Raw genomic sequence first — 19,577 nt, 5'->3', positions numbered from 1 at the left:
CTCTATATATTGTTAAGTTAACTTGCTTGCTCAAGAGCATTGTGCCTCATGATGTCTGAGCAGTGCTGCTGCTGGTGCTCTCTTGTTTGGCCAGTTTAACCTCACTGAAACCTAGCCTGTTGTAGTGAAGGTTTCCCTCCTTACAAATGGCAGCAGAGGTCAAGGGAAGGCACTCCTTCCCTCTCATTCACATTTTTTTCTACCTCTGCTATTTCCCTCCCCTCTCTCTCTCTCACTCTCTCTCTCTCTCTCTCTCTCTCTCCCTCTCTCTCTCCTCTCTCTCTCTCTCTCTCTCTCTCTCTCTCGCTCGCTCTATCCTCATTGTGAGTTGTCATGGAAATGAAAGCACAGGGAGGGGGGACTTCTATTATTGAAGCAGTTGTGGGATTGGTAGTGGGCTGGGAGTTGGGTATAGTGAAATGGAGCGATTCATGCACTCATAAACAGAGAGTGCGATGGAGCAGAAGGGAGGTGGAGGGGCTGGGGGTGCGGGAGAGAGACGAGAAAAAGGAGAATAGAGAGGGGCCCTGGGGGTGAGCGGAGAGAGGAGCCAACTCCACGTGTTTTGGCCCTGCTTCTAACTGATAGCACGTTTTTAGACCATTACGTCATGGTCTGCCAGGCTCTCCGCTGTTTGAGACATACTGCTGCAGAATCACATTCCTCATACAAGACGGTGAAATAAGCCCCTGGTAATGCCACCTGTTGTTAGGGAGGCCAGGATGAAGATCAGTGCAAGAGGCGTTTATGAGCAGCGGTGGGCAGTGTTAATTACTGTCTGCATTGTATGCCTTATGGAGAGCTGTTTAAAGTAATTAACCTTAAAATAAGACCTGACATATCCACGAACAGACTCAGTTACGTAATCGCTTGACCTTGGATGCAGCAAAGGCTTTCTGCTGTTTAATCTACACTCTTTGAATCGTCAGTTCCCTTGGATAGATAATATTTAGCATGTGAGAACAATGTAATAGCTCATTTGGCTTTACTAAGAACTCTACAAAGTTTGAAAAATAACCCAAATTATTTCCTCATGGATGGATGATGTAATGGATGCATGGATATAAAAGAACATTGGGGGGCTTGATTCATAATGACCCTCTGCTGCTTCAGTTTTGACCATTATTTTCAATTTGTCCTCCATGTTTTTCAGAATATAGTACAAAGCTGACGAAGTTTTTGGTTAATTATCTTTTACTTCTGTTTTTTGATGGATGAAACATGATGGACAAGAGTAGAATGAAAGATACTTAATCAGACACATACAAATATAATACAATGAAGTCTCCACATTCAACACTTTATCTACAGTAAAACATGTTACAAGGCTCTTTGATGTTGCACTTACAATACATCAATACCTCCCTGCTCAAGACAAAATCCAGTCCACAATGAGAGGCGCTCTAAATTCATATGATTCAGACTAAACCCTGCTCTTTTTCCCAGCACCCTAGAGAGAAACACAAAGAAACAGTGAACGCTCCCACACTCTATCTTTCCCTACTTCTGTCTGTGCTTACACACACACTTTTCTAATGTGACATGTGATTTAATCACACTACAGGAAACAAAAAGGCATGACAATCGTTAATTATATGACTCTGAAGCCTCCCTACAGGTGCAGTTGACCTTTGACCTCTGCTGAGTTGAGACACTGACGTAACCAAAATAGTGTTTTGCTTTCTGAAACCAGACAAACTGAACCAGCAACTGTCCTGTAACACACTCTAGTGATGACATCACTCAAATGTTATGTGCAAAGCCGTCTTTGCTGAGTGTCTTGGCGAGAATAGATTAAGCAAGTGCAAACAATCATATTCCTGCAGTAAATCCATCAGAGTTAATTAGTCTTGTATCCACCCTTCCCTAATGCTACACCACCCCTGCTGCCTCACTGCTACCATTTGCTAAAGGCAGTGATAGTGTATTCAGAAGTCTATAACATAGGCTGGGTCTATGTTCTCTAGGGACATTCGGAACATTCCTGCTATTGTTGTTTCCTTAGCAGGCTGAGGGTTACCCTTGCCATTCACAGTGGCTGACCTCTAGACTCACTGGCAGTGCTGGTGATGGCCGTGATCCTTGGAATAGTCTCACAGGAACAGTTTCTTTTATATAGTGCAAAATGTTCTGGTAGCTGTAGAACAATGATAGAAAGTCTTATTAGTGCAAAGAAGTTGCTAGTTCTTGTTTTATGGGTCACGGTCAGAATTGTTTTTGAAACTACGCATTCCTCTTTAATAAGGCGGAGCTCCAACATTGTAGCCAATGGCTGGAGCGCACTTGCAAAGGCTTTTCCTAGTGGAAGTGGATGAAGCTGTGGCTGTGGATGGTTTGACGGCTGCATTTGTGATTGAATCTTTGATGCTATGGATATAGCTACGATAGCTGTTCTGAGACTTATCTTTACTGAACCAATTAACATTAGTCAAGAAAGCATTGTTAGGCCACATGGCCGGATTGTGGAATAACTTTAAATTAAAACAAAAAAAAGATGATTAAAATGACTTTGATCATCAGCATGTTAGCATTCTCATTGTGAGCACAATGACATGCTAGTGTTAGCATTTAGTTACAGGATATTGCAATGCTCTTTCCTCTCCCGAAACTTGGTTCCTGCTCAAACAGCTCAGTACCCATGAGATGCAAAAGAAAGAGACACATCAGGCTTGAGGATAATATCTTTACACAGATAAACCCTCAGCGGCACCTCTCTGTACTGCGGTATCCGTTGTCTGGATCCAAACTCCCTTTTCCTTTTCCTTGGGGCTTTCTTCCTCTGCTTTCTTATCTCTCCAGTCAGTTCCCCTTGTTTTGGGGATGTGTATTTACTGATGCAATCACATCCTCTTAGTAGTAATGACTTTTGTTTGCTCTTTTATTCCCAGCTTCTCTATTAACTGCTTTTTTTTTCAAAGAATGAGCTGCTTACGGCGATCAGTTGCAATTTAATAAGATGAATGTGTGTGTGTGTGTGTGTGTGTGTGTGTGTGTGTGTGTGTGTGTGTGTGTGTGTGTGTGTGTGTGTGTGTGTGTGTGTGTGTGTGTGTGTGTGTGTGTGTGTGTGTGTGTGTGTGTGTGTGTGTGTGTGTGTGTGTGTGTGTGAGTGAGTGTGAGGAGTGCAGCTGCAGCTTAAAAATCGAGTCCTTTCTTGAGCACTGAGGGATGGGTAAAAGAGGAGCCTCTACTTCCTGTGTGCAGTGAGGTCACACAGGTGGTTTACAACTGGAGATGGCGTTGGGTCACAGGTTGGGAAGCCTTAATGTGTATCTTTATCATGAACCGTTTCATTCTGCAGAACTCATGCACCATTTCATCTAATGCTGCTTATGGTGGATGACTGTGTTATTGTCTCCTATTTGAATCCACCTTACCTTGAAGGGCTCATTAGCCCAGCAAGCCTCAGTGATGTTCAATACTTTGAGGCATGCTTTTATCTAGAGCCATTTCATTTTCCTATCAGACTTCTGGCTCAAGCACCTGGTCTACTGTCTAGTGTGCTTTGTTGAATAGTAATGCCTTATGTAACACGTTCACATGTATTTGAAAAGGGCAAGGTTATTGTCTTTGTGGTAAGATATCAATTATGAAGAAACTAATGAGTCATATAGATGTTTAATTTTGTATTTGTCATAACCGTGCAATCATATTATATCCGTTCCATTTTCAAATGACAGTTTTGAAAGATCAAACTATGGTTGTTTATAGTGTAAGCTCAGTATAACTGGTCAAAGAAATAATATAAAAGTCGTTAACATTTTTCGTTATGCATGTTAATATGAATCATTAATAATGTTGCTATGAATTTCATTGTGCAAATGTGTTGCATTTCTTATATTTTGCAGAAAGTAAATGGAGTTGTTTCTGTCCCATATCATTTTGGACCTAAGTTCACAACATTAGTATGAAATATGCTGTTGATTCATAATAGTTTTTTTAATGGATGTGTACACAGGTGTTCATGTTCAAGTGTGTGCACGTGCTGGCTCAAGAGCTGGGTATAGAGATGAGTCTAAAAAGGGTGAAAGGATGGGCGGGGGGGGGGGGGGGTTTCAATGCCTTTGCTTAAGATGCAGAACACAAGATCTGAAAACATGCGTCTGCAGACCACTTGAAAGGTTAAGGAGATGTTAATGACTTCTGCATTTTGTGCATTTACATGAAATGTGTGCAACATTTTTAATGAAAAAGCTATAGAAGCATTTCTAAGACAATAAAGTTTTATCTATCTTAATTAAAGTTGTTTAGGATGTATTGCATTCAATAAGAACTGACTCCAGTGAGATGTACATCACTGTTTACCACATTTTAGACAATGGCAACCAATGTATGTATTTGTCCAACACATTCTACCTTGTGTTGTTCAATTGTTGCATTAGCTGTATTATTAAATAACATGTGCTAGGCTCAATAATCTGTCGATAATAGGTCGTATTGTTGTTGTTAACAAAACACAACAAAATAAAAATAAAATGGCTTCTTTTGTCTTTAACTAAACACTTGTATGTTCTTGAGTTTTCGATAAGATATGAAGCCATTGATCTTTTGTTTGCAGTCAAAGACACTTCCTTCTCCCCTTTTCTGGGCTTGAAAGGAATGGAAATGTACTCTTAAATGCTATTTAGACCATGCTGGACTGTGATTCAATTACAGATAGTTCTTGAATCAACAGCCCATAATTATTTTAGTGGGACAGTGATCTGTGATAAAGAATTCATTTGAGTCATGGTGTGAATTGATCAAGGACAATTAAGAAGAATGGGATAACAAGCCTAAGTAGACTTTGAGACATGCACATTAAACAATCACTCTTTCGGATTTTGCCAAAAACTTTCAACCACACACTCCAGCATACACCCAACCCCCACCTCCTTCAACACCCCCCACTTTCCAGTTGCAGTGACAGGTGGCTCTTGGGGGTTTCGGAGAACACGACTCAACAGCTGCACAAAAGAGCCCCACTGGGGTCCTTTTAAGAGTGTCCCCTCTCAAGCGTGCCGATCAGCCCCTGACCCAGCCCCCACCTTGGCAGATGCTCTAAGAAATCTACAGGTGGTAGACGAGAAGATACTCTGCAATACTTAAAACTAATATATGCCAAAGAACCTTTTTTAAGTTGGTTGAGTTGTCTCAAAAATCTAAATTGATGACTCAATGGTAACTATATCTTGGGTGGAGTAACTTATTTAACACATCCATGATACAAAAGATAAAACCTGGCTGACAGGATAATCTAGTGTTCTTGTTAGACTGAAATAAGATCCAAGTACAAATCAGTAACAGTACATAGTGAGTATCAGTTGTAGAAAGTGGAAAACTCAATCTGAAAGCTTTTCGACATACACACAGCAGACATAAATTGCATGCATGCCTGTAGGCTAAAGGGTAATACTATTGACACACTTTTACAAAATACTTTTTGAATGCTAAACGTTCAACAAATGTAGGCAGAAGGCATGAGTCTTTCAGATCCTAAGATCTCAACTTCTTCCCTTGGAAAATAAAACTGAAGAGAACAGCTTGGTGCAGGATATGCTGGACCAACGTCTACTTAATGCAAATTTAGACTATTCTACTACTATGTTAATGCATGTTTTTGGGAAAGGGAAGATTTATATTGAATGTGAACTCTGAACTGGCTGGGTGTGAGAGCATTGTAGTTTTGTGTAGGTGTGGAGGAACTCATTAAAACAGAGGGGAACGACTTTATTTATTTTCAAATAAAATATCAGTTTATGTTCATGCAAATTTCCATAATATAATAATGTAAGCAGGTTAATGTTAGGGGGCAACTTTAAAGTTCTTCAACGATGTTTAGTTTGGCTAAAATGAACAGTTAATGCTAAAGTTATGTCCCGCTCCCCCCTATTGATAATGGTACAATCCGACTCTGAGGCCAGTGAGGGACCATACGTGCGATCAGAGCATCAGCTGTGGTGTGTCGGAGAGTGAGAAACTTCCCTCACTTCTCCTCCCCTGCTTTCTTTCTCCTAAATTCCCCTCGACACCTTTTTATGTAACTCCTCTCAGCGGCAGGCAAAGCCACCAGTGCCTCCATTAACAGGCGGGTACTGGTTGTGTTTTAGTTTTTTGTGTGTCGTATCTCTGGTCTATCCGACGCTTTGGAGAGGTTTCCTGCTGGTTCGTTCAGGACTTCGGGTGCAGCTGGAGTGACTCCACCAAGTTTCCCCCCCCATTCTGCCTGAGGAATGATAGGACTGCTGGAGAGGAAGAGCCGAAACTCGCATGTTTGATTGAACAAAAGAACAGAAAGCATGGATATTGCCGCCGAAATGGAGGAACATACCCTACCAGGAGCAACATGTAAGTCTTTTTTTCACTGTAGTTCAATTTACCAATAGTTGAATCTGAGAAAAAAGGACGAGTGCATTGTTATTCATATCCTTTGTCACGTTGTAACAAAAACCTTGTCTTACTTATGTTAACTTCCACGGTTGCCTGGCTCATTGAGAGGTTGTTAACACTGTTGCGGTAAAGATAAATGAAGAGTGTGTCCCGGAATGAATTTGTCTCATGCATTATGAATAATCCATTAGGAGGTGCGGATGCAGACAATCCACACACCATAAAGCTAATGCAACCTAGTTGTTGTCCACAAGCTTAACACCAAAACCTCAAACCAGCTTTTAATCTGAGTGACAATGAAATATTAAAGATGAAGACCAGTTTGCAGACCTTTTTTGACAAGGAAATCAAACACCGGTATGATCATGAAGTGATCACTGATGGCTGTCTCTTATAGAATATGTTGCCATTTCTTTGCACTGAGCTCAGCCTTCAGGGTTATAACAACACAATTTGCGCTAGATGAGGTAATCTGACTTGTACCACCCCATCCCCCTCCGTATGTTATGTTTAGCTCACTACTAACGTGATGCAGTTATAGGCGGTCTTGCATCCCTTCCACTCTCCTCTTTGCTGCTACTTTACCAGAGGCTGTTTTTCCAAATGCAGTGACCGGTTGTAGGCACAGGTGCAGTCATCTGCAGCTGGTGCAGAGATGCATCAAAACAAAGTTGGGGGTGATGCTCAGCTCAGGACCAAAGTGCAGCATAAAACTCACTCTCCGGCCACATCTGGTTAAGTTACTGTTTTATATGTGCAATCACAATAATGTGATCCTGTGATCTTTCAATTCAAGGCCAATGCCATGTCTGCTTCACCCAGTAACAACAAATGTCTCAGTTTGAGACTAAATGAAAAACCCAACGGTGGAAACCTGCCAAGGTGTTCCTACACCCAACATTGGTTCAGAAGTTCGAATCTCCATGAAAGCATTGTGTAATGACAAGCATCTAGAAATAGAAGAGGACACACAATGTGACCTCCTCCTTTTGACAACACCAAACTTCCTTCCTGCTGACAGGGGGGCTTTGTGGAGGGAGGTCAGCTTGTTTTGGCTCTGCATCAAGCAGCAGGCGAGACCTTCTCCACCCTTTTCGTGGGAATCTTGACCAGTAGACTGCAATGTCTTTAAAAAAAAACCACATGTTCTAAATAACATAAAGTATGTATGACCATAGAGCGGGGAGGGGCTTTCAGTGTGCGACTCATGGCAGACTCACCTTGTTTCATGTCATGTGGAGTATGTCACAGTTGTCCTTCTAAAGTTTACAGAAAATTGTCCAACGGTGTTTTTTATCAGTGATCAAATCGTCATCAGAGCTCCAATTCTCCTTGTGTGTACCTCAGGGTTCCACATTTGTCTCCTGCTTGGTGTTCCCCCCAGCTGTACCATATTATAAGGACAATCTGAATACCATCTCATTATTTGGGAAGACGATTTCCTTTTCAAGATACGTGGGCATTATGCTCATTTATGAAGGGGAAGGAGGTGTGCATTCGATGGCTTCAAACCTCTGCTTAAAGACATGTTTTCTTTTCAGTTCTTCTCCTTTTGATGACATTTCAGGCATTGAAGGAAGCTTTCTTGATCTGTCCCACTTGAAAAAAAAACTAGCCCTTTGACTGGAGCTGCTGAAAGCCAGGCCCAGCATCGTGGAGAATCTGCTGTCAGGATGTCTGGAGACGATCTTCTAATCCCTCTTTTCTTAATGCAGGCTTGCTTCTGTCAGTGCTTTCCACTCTTTGGCAGTCGGCTCTGTCCCCCTCTTTAATCTCCGTACCTGAACAGATAAGCTGTGACCAGCTGAGAGGAATAGAAACTTTCCTTTTTAAGATATGCCTTTTCTAACGTAATGAGACACCCCTTGGCGTACAACACCACTTTCTGTATTTCTCAAAGGAGGAGCAGGATGTGTAGAAGGGACTGAGGCTATCTTCTGAATTGTTAATGTTCCATTATGCAAACTTTATTTTTCAGCAATAAAAGGACACTTCGCATCAACACAGCCATATTGTGGATATAAATGAAAACACATCATAGTGTAGGTTGTTTATTGTGTGGGATATGGGTGAATCCAGCAGCTTTTTTTTTCTAGCTTTCACTGTAATGAACGGAAACAGCAACATATCTTCAGCTGCAGGATTTGTTATGTAATCTGGCACATACATGCAACCGCGTCCCATTTTTGGAGAGAGCGCTGTGTGTCTTTTGTAAATTAGCAGTGGGCAGGATCCCACGGGTCCTCCTAGATTCACTGCCTAATAATGAAGCCTGATAACGGCAACATCTGACATTGTATTTGCTCAGCATTAATTGTGTGCAATGCAGCGGTTAAGTGTTGGCCGAGAGTTTAATACAGAGATATAATTTGTACAAATTAGCGACGTATGAAACCACTCATGTTTGAAATGTTAAATCAAAAATCTGATTGAATGTGAGCAGAATTATTTACTTCAATGGAGTGCAGAATTGTTGCACACCTTCAGTAACTCTATAGAATCTTGGTTATGCCAACAAGATGTACTGTTCTTTGGGCTGGAAAATTTGAAGCTTCGAGACATTTATGCAGTGACATTTAACATTGAATATCTCAAATGGAAGAAATTCACTGAACTTAAATGCATCCCACTGTTCCTGCGGTTTTTTAAGTCACATTTGTATAACTGTGTTGTGAACACAGAGGGGGGGACCGACCAATACGTGGGCTCCTTCCTGCATAATCCATTTAATTCAGTGTTTGTTGCTGCAATCAGAACTTACTTTGTCAGTCAAATGGCTTTTCATGGCAAGCATGGCTAAAAGCATTAAAGTAGCAAATTAAAAATCCAGTTACCACACCCTTTCAACTTTTCTTTTTACTGTATAGATTAATGATTATTCCTGTTAAGCCATTTCAGGCAGTGTTGTTGGTATATGAGACTGGGGCCTTCCCAGTTCCTGCATGTTCAGATGTGTTCAAAGCCCACATTTTATAGAAGGGACTTGCCTTGTCCCTTGGAGAAAGAAGGGAAAAGAAACATCTGAGGCGCAAAGAATCGTCTGAAGTCCTGCCATCACTCCTGTGTTGTGGTGTGCTTGAAACTACAGTGCAGTTTTTAGACCGTGTCACATTTTTCAGTCGCTTTGGCTCCTCTGTGATACAGCTCGTTAGATTAAAATAAAACACTGACCTGGTTTGAAGAGCATTCAGGGTGTTCATATCAGATTGAATAGTGTTTTAATCATACTCTTCTTTTTGTTTTAGACATTTGAAAAGCCCAGTATGACAGTGATAGAACGGCAGTCCCTTTAACAATCCCTCAGTATTTTATATTTGGGAATTAAACTGCATTGTTACTTTTCTATTCAAATATTTTGTCATTCAGACCCAAAACTCATGTCACTGTCCATTACTGAAAGCAGGCAAATGATATAGAAGGATGTTCACATCGTGTGCTTATGAGGTTAAATTCTGTATAGATAAGAATGTATTGGATTATCCACATATTTGCAAGCATTTCTTTATGTTTATCTAACATAATCATGATTTAAATCCTATAGTGAGGATCCTACTTTCCCGTTCAGACCCAGGAAATATGAAAAGAGAGAAGCTGAAGCTATACACTAAAGACAGACGAACACCAGAAGAAGGTGACCTGCTGTAATGGGAAAAAAGTTGAATAAAAATGATTGAACTGCCCTCTCCATATTCCATCTCCCCACATAAAGGAGGCATCACGTCATGCCGCCCCACTTTGTAGCACCCAGATGGTGTAAATCACACCGCCCAGACACTGACCCCTGATGAGGTAGACTAGATCTCTAAACCAGCACTCTGAAAAGGCAAATAATGCAGAGCGCCTCCCCATTAACCAGCACTCAATGTGTGCAAACTCTCAAGCATGATGCTACCAGGAAATGGCTACTGTGAGTGGTCGATGTGTGCATGCATCTTCTGGAACGACGTGTGTGAGGCCCTTTAACAACTACAGTGTTTACTCTGAAAACATGGATTAAGTTAGGATTAGAGTTGAATTTGCCTACCCTTGAACCACCACTGACCAACTCAAACCGCATGGTAGCTCGGACAAATGGTGTATGCTAGGTTTTGTCTCATGTCACTCAAATGCTGATGAATGATTTCTACAATCCCATGTTCTCTATGAGTTGTGCATTATGCATTGTGATGATGACTGCAGTCATTCACTCACTTTCTAAAGACCCATTACACGTGTAATTAGTCACAGTGAAAATGACTGGGGGCTGCAGTAGCCTCTCAAATAGGCCAAACACATTTGTAACTTCAGATTTTTTTATAACAAGACCATTTGATATTTAATACAGTTGATCATTCAGAAAGCCATGACTTGTCAAGGACCACCTGTGGTGACTTTTATACGTGTGTTATCAGATGTGTTTGCTCCAAGACATATTACCTCCAGATACTGTTACCTTTGAGACCAAAGCTAGCTAGCTGTTTCTGCCTGTTTCAAGTCTTCATGCCAAGCTTAGTTTACTTGCTTCTCAATAAACTCCTAACAAGCGAGCGAGTAAACATAATCCCTAAGTGACAAACTATTCCGTTAATAATTAAAATGGCCAGATTCCTTCAGACAAAATCAAACAGATCAATGCATTGACTGCACTAGAACATACTGAAGCCAGAAAGATGTGGAGGTTGCTCAAATTATTGGAACATGGAAAGGAACGGCAAGCTTATTTTGTTCACAATAAATAACAGAGATTGAAACAGTAGGATAATAGTTAAAAGGGTAGAATCAAAGCAATTGGTCCAAGATGCTGCACAGCTGCAGCAGCTGGGAAATGATATAGTCACTGAATGCCAGAGAAACATGCCGTTCTTACTTCTAATCCCTGCTCTTTCTTACAAAACATGAGAAGCCTATGAAATCTTCACGTGCTATTTGGGAGGAATTCGTTTTTCTTTACCCCTTCCTGCCTTTAGTCTGGACGGTGTCACACAGAAGGGAGGCCAGTGATGCAGTGTTGTAGCCTAAATATACTCAGTCAGCTGTACTGCCCTTCTCCCTGGGACATTAGAGGAAGGACAACAGGAGGGAAGTCTGGATTTGGACCATGTCGCTTGTTCCTTCCACCTCCACCAAGTCTGGAAATATCCCAGTCTGGCTGCTCTGCGTTACAGTTACAGTCACCAGACCTTTCGGCTAATATTAGACCAGTCCCTGTTCAGCTAAAGGGCATGTGTTAACACCGTAAACACACTTTGATCTCACTACACATTCCCTGGCAGGTGGACCATAGACCTGTGTCTGTAGCTATTGTGTGACTAAGAAATATTAAGATCATTGCATTAGTTGTTGATGGATTTGAACTCAGGGAGTGCGGTTGAGCATTTGGCATCGTCCTAGTTACCTATGAAACCTATGATTGGACCCTGTAGCCAGCAGAACATTTTATGGGTTTGTGTGTGGGGAGACACAAATCCAGGTAATGATAACTGTTGGCTGTAATTGTATGTTGAACAGACACACAATTACAGCATGGGCCTGATTTTTTTTTTTACGAAAACAACCATATCGAGTCAAAATGACAACAGCTATGTTAGGGACCACAGACAACACACACTCAGTCATTGCCATTTAAGAAATATTCCCAGTTGTATTACCTATTTTTCCTAATTAATCCCAGTCATGCAGTGAAGGATCACTCCACTCCTTTGCACCACATTTATCGTCATTTTTGCAACATAGTGTTAAATCATGTAGTCCTGTTCAACAAAGGAAATGAAAGTAGGTTAATAGGGGATTAGTGATACTCTGCAGTGGCATTGATGGGCATCCATCATTGTGAGTGCTTACCTGGCCAATTAAAGGCCATTGAAACCCATCGTGTGTATGCAGAATATCTAAGTTGATCATGTTGCTTTTAAACATCTGTGAAGCATTGCTGTTTCGGTCTGATGAGGTTGGCCTATTATGAGGGGCAAACTATATAGCACTACATTTAAATCAAATGGTTCACATCTTATTCTGACAACAATTGCTCTTTGATAATGCCCAGAAAACCCCGCCATTGTGACCACTGAAAATTAGATCATGCTGCCACTTCCCAACCCCCAAAGGGGATATGAAAAAGGTTGCCAGGAGCGACTGTCTGGTATGTCTGTATCCTCATTCCAGTTATGAATGGCAACTTGTGCGGCCCAGACATCCCTCTTCGTCCTGTGATGTCATTGAGAAAAGCTTGAATGTGTCAGTCCTGGACACAGCCACTGGCCCGGCTGTCGAGGACACTTAGAGTATGCATTTATGTTGGAGTATGTTTCGGGGGCAGCAGCAGCAGATGCAGGGTCCCCCGGGGAGCCGCTGCTAGGTCAGATAAGCGAAGCCTTTCATCGGTGCGGGCCAGGCATTGTTTTCAGACCAGGTGATGGCATGAAAGCTGAAGCCGTCACTGACTGAGACATCAGTATTCGTCGGCCGATTGGCATGCAGTGGAGGAATGCAGTCTTTCTTAGCGGTTTAAACTATTTTGTTTGTTGTGCAGAAGTGCTGTTGACATTATGAGTAAGCTGTAGCCCGATGAGACGCTTCATCAGTCTGACTCAGATATCCTCGACCCGTTCTTAATTCATCCGGCCTGCAATCGATTAGTCTTTTGGAAAACAATTATGTGCAACTATTTAAAGAGCTGATAAGTGGTTCAAGTCATTTTCCAAACAACCCAATCCAAGTTGTTGTGAAATGTGATGCTAAATTGAAAAACTTTTGGTTGTCGGACATTTGGTCAAGCTAAAAAAAAAAAGCTTGATGTATTCTTCAATTCTGGGAAGCTGTTGTAGACGTTCTTGGAAATATTAATATTGTTGAATCAAGTAAATAAGTAGACAATGGCTTTAAAATGAAGAGTTTTGATTAGCAATGAAACATTTTAATTATTACAGCACTTCTGATTTGTGAGGGATACCTTTCTGTTGTGTATGAAGCTGTTCAATTTGAACTGTTACATTTCTCTGATGATCAGTAAAACATTTTCTACATGAAAAGTACTACTTTTAAACATATTAACGTATAATTAAAGGGATCATGAGTAGTTCAAAGTAGTTCAAAGTAGCTCGGTGGTACTTAATTTAATGATGTTTATCTCGGTACCCCTGTAAAGTTGTAGTCCTCAGTGGTTATCGCATCTAATGAAAACTTTGCTCTTTAAACACACACGCGGGGCCTGGTTTGGCATGGAGTCAGTGCTTGTTGTTTACACTGCGCTTCCTGTGTGTCTGGGCCCCCTTGCCCTCTTACATCATCCCATTGGGTGCAGGAGGGACACAACAGGGTGAAGGGGCGACGGGTTGGAGGGGTAAGCGATGAGGTAGTTCATTAGTCCTCTGGCCCATCCCAAATGAGATGCAGATCCATTCTGTGCGTTTCCCCAGTTCCTCTTTTCCTTTTACGGGTTGCCGCCCTTTTCCCTTTCCACTCTTTTGATTTCCCATTCTGGGTCCCCTCACTGTTTCCTCGCCTCTTGTTTGCCTCATTTCCATTTTCCAAGAGAATGTGCTGCATGTCCTCCCGGCTCACCGAGATTGTTTAGTAAGATTAGGCCGACTTAGATTTTGTATTTAGCATGGATGATTGTGTTAAACCTTTATTTATGCCTGTTGGATGTCTGCATTCAATACTTAGCATCTTCTCGTGTGTTTGGAAGGAGATAGAGAAGGTTGTGCTTAAGAGAGAAGCTTCATAAATATTCAATGTCATGCCCTATATTTCGTTCTCTGCGCCGCATCTTGGCGAGGCATTGGCAGTCCTCTGGATGTTGCATTGGGAATGAGCAGCAGTGTATCCATTATGACAGATTACTATCTCACCATCAAGATCATTTAAAATCCTCTTTGTATTTACTTCACACTGAGATGCTTGTATTTGTGTCAAGCGGTTTCACAGTGATATAACCTTTTTTTCTGGAGCTCCTCTCTCCCGAAAGTATCCTCTCTGAGCTGTGCACACACCATCATAAGAATGTGCTGTCATAGTTAGCTGATTCTGTCACACAGTGAGTCATATGTTTTGCTGTGCTGTGGCAGACACAAGCTTTTCTTACCCGGCCTCCTGTGAGGTTGGAGGATCTGCAGAAAAAATAGCAGTGTGGTATATTGTCTGATCCTTCAGCCTGCATAGCTGTGTGACGATATGAGTGCTTCCTATAATTGTACCACATGCTGTTCCAAGGACATATCCTCCCAGATCTATGCTTCCATATGCATTCTTTAAAGAAATATATGTTTTATTTTGTGGACATAAATATTCATACCCTACGTAAGATAATTAGCAGCAAAGGCTCTGGTGCCCTGCCTTTTGGGAGGTGACTTTAAAAGAGGCACTGAGGCCGCAGTGTCGCTATTTATAACTGACTCTAACAAAATAATATGCTGTGAAATTGGATTTCAGCTAAATCACATTTTGTGTGGCAGAATTACCAGTTGTCCCAGTTTTAACGTTGCTCTTTACTCAGTGTCGTCAGCCTTACTGTAAAGTACCAAATCCCTTTATGCTTGCACTCTGGAAGTGAATGTGCATGGAGCTTTGCAGAGCCTGGGCTACATTTTTTTCAAGCCAACATTTGAATTTGCACACCATTTCTAACCTGACATGCTTCTCACTCTGAAATGTGCTCTGAATGTGTGCTAATTACCTGCTGATTCTCAACCTGCCATTCTGCTCCCACACTGTGCTCATGCATGCATGCATACACCCACTCCAGCAGGGGCTCTTTTACCATTTCTGCTTACTTTTACATATATATCTTATTCCATTGTATCACTTTAGCATTTAAACAGGGCTCAACTGGGTGCCTGAGGCTTTGTTTAAAACCTGCAGCCAGAGGGGCCCCATAAAGAGACATTATGGGGTTAACCAAGCAGTGGTGCAAGGTGACAGTGTGATGTTCAATCAATGATCAGGCACAGCATGGGAAGATTCCTGAACCTCCTCTGACCCACTTTGAGAGGGCTCAAAGCTGTCACATAACCTTCTGATGTTTTCTATAGGAAGATAAAACGCAGCAACTGTGCGATGACATCACTGCGTGACGCGGCTCTACATGTTGATTTACTAAGAACCGATTTATTACAAAGTGGACAATAAGGATGTCCAAGTAAAAGGCCACGTCTGGTTTGTAGATTAAGTAACTTACTTTCCCAATCGGGTATTTTTTTAATATATCTTTTTGAAAACACATCGCTTTCCCAAAGCTGGCGATGGCAGTAGCCAAGGTTCCAAGTTCCTCTAAATAAATTCCAGCTTTTGAAACGCTGACCACCGTTTGCCTTCTAACAATACTCTCCAGCAAAGTGTTTTTCCATGTTCAGGCTTGATGGAGACTCAAGCGTCTCAGGGGAAGCAAGTATGCATTGGATTCTGAATATGAATAATGTAAGTGATGCTACAAAGCGTGGCCTAATGGCTTTTGGCCGGAGTCGTCCCCTGGGTATATTGACTCTGGGAGGCTGGAGTGTAAATATGGAAAGAAGGTGATACAAGTGTTACACTGATAGACCCCTCTGCCATAGGGTTGAATAAATATAGTAATGGAATTAGGCTGATGTCCCTGTTCCTGCAATGATTTCAGAAATAAACACACCACATACTTCATTACAAACTAGATTATGTTATTGAGTATTCCTCGTCTTGTTTTTCTCCTGAGTGCTGAACAGCTTTCGTCATTGCATTCAGTAAATCTGTGCAAATATTACTTAAGCATTCTCCTCAAAGTCCCACATGACAATGTCCCAATCTTGTTTGCTGTAAGAGGTCACTGTGTGAACCTGATTCTGTAATCAGTTTTCCAGATACACTTGTTCCCATCACTGTGTCAGCCCGGGACAGGCCCTGAATCAGAGCCACTAAACTTAGCAAACTGCTTCGTTCTTTTTATGCTGAAGTAGCTCCTTGGAGGTTTCATGCAAACAAAGAAGTAATGTTTACATTCAGTGTTCCTCATCTTGTAATCTTTGAGGTCTGAAATAAGTGTTGAATCTATACATTTTCCAGGGAACAATAACCCATATTTCTCTTTCAAATTGTGCCCATGTTTTCTGGCTTCAGTGTTCTTACTCACTGCTGTTGCTGCCAAAATGTTGGTGCCACTTCACAGGGTACCTTTAAGTTCAAACTGAGGTTGCAACTAATTCTGGAATGATTTCTTAAATGTTTAATTAATTATGTAATCGAAAGAAAAACTGTACAATAATGGTTAAATGTTATTTATCAAGCAAAAATGCCAGATATACACAGGTTCCTGAATCTGGTGATAATTTGTTGCGTTTGTATCAAAGCAGTTTAATTTTCTTTAGATGTTGGACTGAAGGATGAATTATTAGGCTACTGTACTGTCTTTTTGCAGTTTATTTAGCTCAGATTCTACAATTTTTATCCATTAACTTTCCTTCATGTATCGTACACTCTGTTCTCCCAGTGGTCTCATAGCCCAGACAGTCGGAGGGCTGCATCAATCAGCCCTTGTTTGGGTCCCTTGCTACGCAGCAGCAGTCCTCTCCCTCAGCTCCCATCCCATCTCCCTCCAGAGAGCTTCAGGTTCCATTGGTATTCATAGGCAGTGCCAACATACCGGAGTATGTTACGTTCCCATTCTCTCCCTCATTGACAGTATGGATCACAGTGATTGTCTGACCAGTCGCCGACAGTGCTGACAGCCAGCTCATTCTCTGTGGCTCGACTTCTCAGGTGCATGAGGAACTATTACAGAATGTGAAGCGCAACAAAACTCCTCCTTCAGAACAGCACTTTCTCCTATCTCATCTAGTAGCCTGGTTGTCATATCTGCCCTAAGGGATTTGAAAAAATGGTGTAAGAAGATACTTTCAGAGCCAAGAGTTGTATGAAGCTTCACCTAGGCAGTAGCACTAAGGATGGATTTCCTCAGTAAGATGGAAGAATGGAGGAAGATATGACAGCAGCCTGCAATTTAACAGGATTTACTCAGCTTTTAAAAAGAGTTAGCTGCAAACCCTGGGTGCTGCGTTGCATTTTTGTAAACAATTTTAATTTAAATGTAATCCCTGAATACATTACCGGCTCCTGCTCTCACTCCCCACAAAGTCCCTTTACAGAATTGCACCTCCTCTGCTTTCAGTTTATCTCACTACATTCCCCCTCCTCCCTCCCCCACGCCTCTCGCTGTCATTGCAGTGTTTTGGCCGCCGTCCCGTTGCCATGAAGAGACCACAACAATGCCCCCTCTCTGTCAAAGCACATCTCTGCCCGAGGAATGCTTGTTTAATAGTGGCATGCTTCGGCAGGGGAAACACAATGTCTTGTCTCCCAGCTGCACTCGTTTATAGACTCGTACTGCCGTCCTCTCTGATCATCAAGCTGCGTTCAACTCATCAGTAGCCATTTGTCTTTGCCATGAGCCCTGATATCACACTGAATGCCACTAAGCATTGTTGTTGTCAAAGCGAGATGTAGACCTGTTTATTTGGCTTCAGCATATCTTGTCCAGCTTTTGTTTTTCTCTCAAGAGCATTCAAGAAGATGTTTACAGCTTAACACCCTGTACAGTTGCATACTCTATAGAAAGCTATAATCAATTGTCTTTTAAGTTGCACAGCATTGGTCTCGCTGCTCATTGGTTCTCTTCTGTGCAGACTGTTGAATAGCGCCGCATTTGTAGAGTAAATCTTCTGTGCATTCACTGCCTCAGTGTGACAGCCCCCTACTGTCTGTGTTGTTTTTAGACAAAGTCTGAATAATTTACAGCGTGTTGCCCCAGTGTTTACCTTCAGGGACTATGCAGAAGAAGCCGTACTCCAACATGGTCGTACAGGGAGCGCAGGGGTACAGTGCTGAGTGGACAAAGCCAAGAGACCCTCCCATGAGGGTCTTTGTCTGGCCGTCAAAGCCTGGGCAAACTAATGTTTGAGTAGGAGATTCAAGTTTAGCAGCGTGCCAAATGTGAGTCATGGTGCTGTGAGTGAAGCTGCTGTCCCAACAAACTAGCCCAGCTTTTTCTTTTATTAAAAAAACCTCTGCAAAATCTCACAGTGCAGATAACTCATAGGCATGAACAGACTCCTATCAAGTAGTTTTTATCAAAAAGGAGTGGGGAGATGATCACGTGAACAATTCATTTCATCCCAATAAAATCACTAGGATGCCAAAAAGCAATTACTGTGCTTTGTTTTGCCACGGAGTCAGGCCATTTGCTCAGGCCAGCCTTTCGATAAATCAGCCGCATCAAGGACAAAATGGTATTAGGCGTAGAGTTTGGGAGGCCAACTTAAGGCTTATTATCTTGTGCTTCTGAGCAAATGATGTAATCCCTGCAGCAGATAATGTTGCTTAACAACTGAAAGAAACATTTTACAGAAACACAGGAGCGTAGACAGTTTCTGTTTCATTATGTGTGCTAATGTGAGTTAGTCAAATCTCTCAAAGAAAACTGTATCCACCTAGTAGCCATGGACTACACCTAGCACACTTGATACATCGATGAAGTTTACGTCACCCACACAAAAACACCTCACAGGCCTTGTTGTGAAAGGAATGAAGACTGACTGGGTTGGCTTCTGTCTCTGTGCTTGTCTTACCTTTTACCCTGACTCACTTGTTTTTGTTCTGTGTCTTGCTCTTCCAACAGCTCCCCACTCCGATCTCAACACAAACCCAACAAGGCCTGACCCGGAGGGCGAGAGCAGCCCTCCGATGATGGACACAGAGAGAATGGAGTCTCCTGTTAAGAAAGAAACAGACCGTAGATTGACTACCCCGACCAAATCTGACGTCATCCCCCGAACACCTGGGTCGCCTGCATCTCCTATTTCCAGGTTGAAAAGTCCTAAAGGTAAATAGAAATGTCTTTTTGACTCGTATACAGATCAGTTGCTTAAAGTTTAAATTTGGCCTGACAAAAAGCAGTGCTCTTAAAACGATGCATGTGATTGAGTTAGGTCAGCTCTCTCGAGGCAAAGTAGTGCTTCAGGATCTGAGTTACAGTGACCACATGCTTTCAGACTCGAAGCCAAATCCAATAGAGTTGCTGCAGTTGTTGGAAAAAGCAGGGATCAGAAGCTGTTACTTGAGAACATCTCTGCTTTGGGCTCCAAGTCTTTAATTTAGAATATACAATTAGTTTATGGCCAAAGGAGCTTTCTCTGATCGCTAATACTGATCAATGCTACACAGTGGTCCGAAATTAAAGGTGGGCCTAATGACTAGGAATCCTATTAAAG

General features: G+C 41.9%; 1 protein-coding gene across 5 annotated transcripts in view; it reads left to right on the top strand.

The window, feature by feature from the left end:
- Window positions 1-5,934: 5,934 nt before the first annotated feature.
- The window catches only part of map7d1a (MAP7 domain containing 1a), a 35,518-nt gene continuing 21,875 nt past the window's right edge, over window positions 5,935-19,577 (top strand). For all 5 annotated transcript variants that reach the window (XM_063879905.1, XM_063879903.1, XM_063879904.1 and 2 more), the window contains exons 1-2: window positions 5,935-6,324; window positions 18,986-19,189. In XM_063879905.1, coding sequence (XP_063735975.1) covers window positions 6,276-6,324; window positions 18,986-19,189 — 253 coding nt within the window. In that variant the 5' untranslated portion in view covers window positions 5,935-6,275. The remainder of the gene's footprint in view (window positions 6,325-18,985; window positions 19,190-19,577) is intronic.

This window comes from Eleginops maclovinus, chromosome 3 (assembly GCF_036324505.1).
Source record: "Eleginops maclovinus isolate JMC-PN-2008 ecotype Puerto Natales chromosome 3, JC_Emac_rtc_rv5, whole genome shotgun sequence".
Taxonomy (NCBI): Eukaryota; Metazoa; Chordata; class Actinopteri; order Perciformes; family Eleginopidae; genus Eleginops; species Eleginops maclovinus.
The sequence above is the reverse complement of the archived record's forward strand: the minus strand, read 5'-3'. Positions and strand labels throughout refer to the sequence as shown.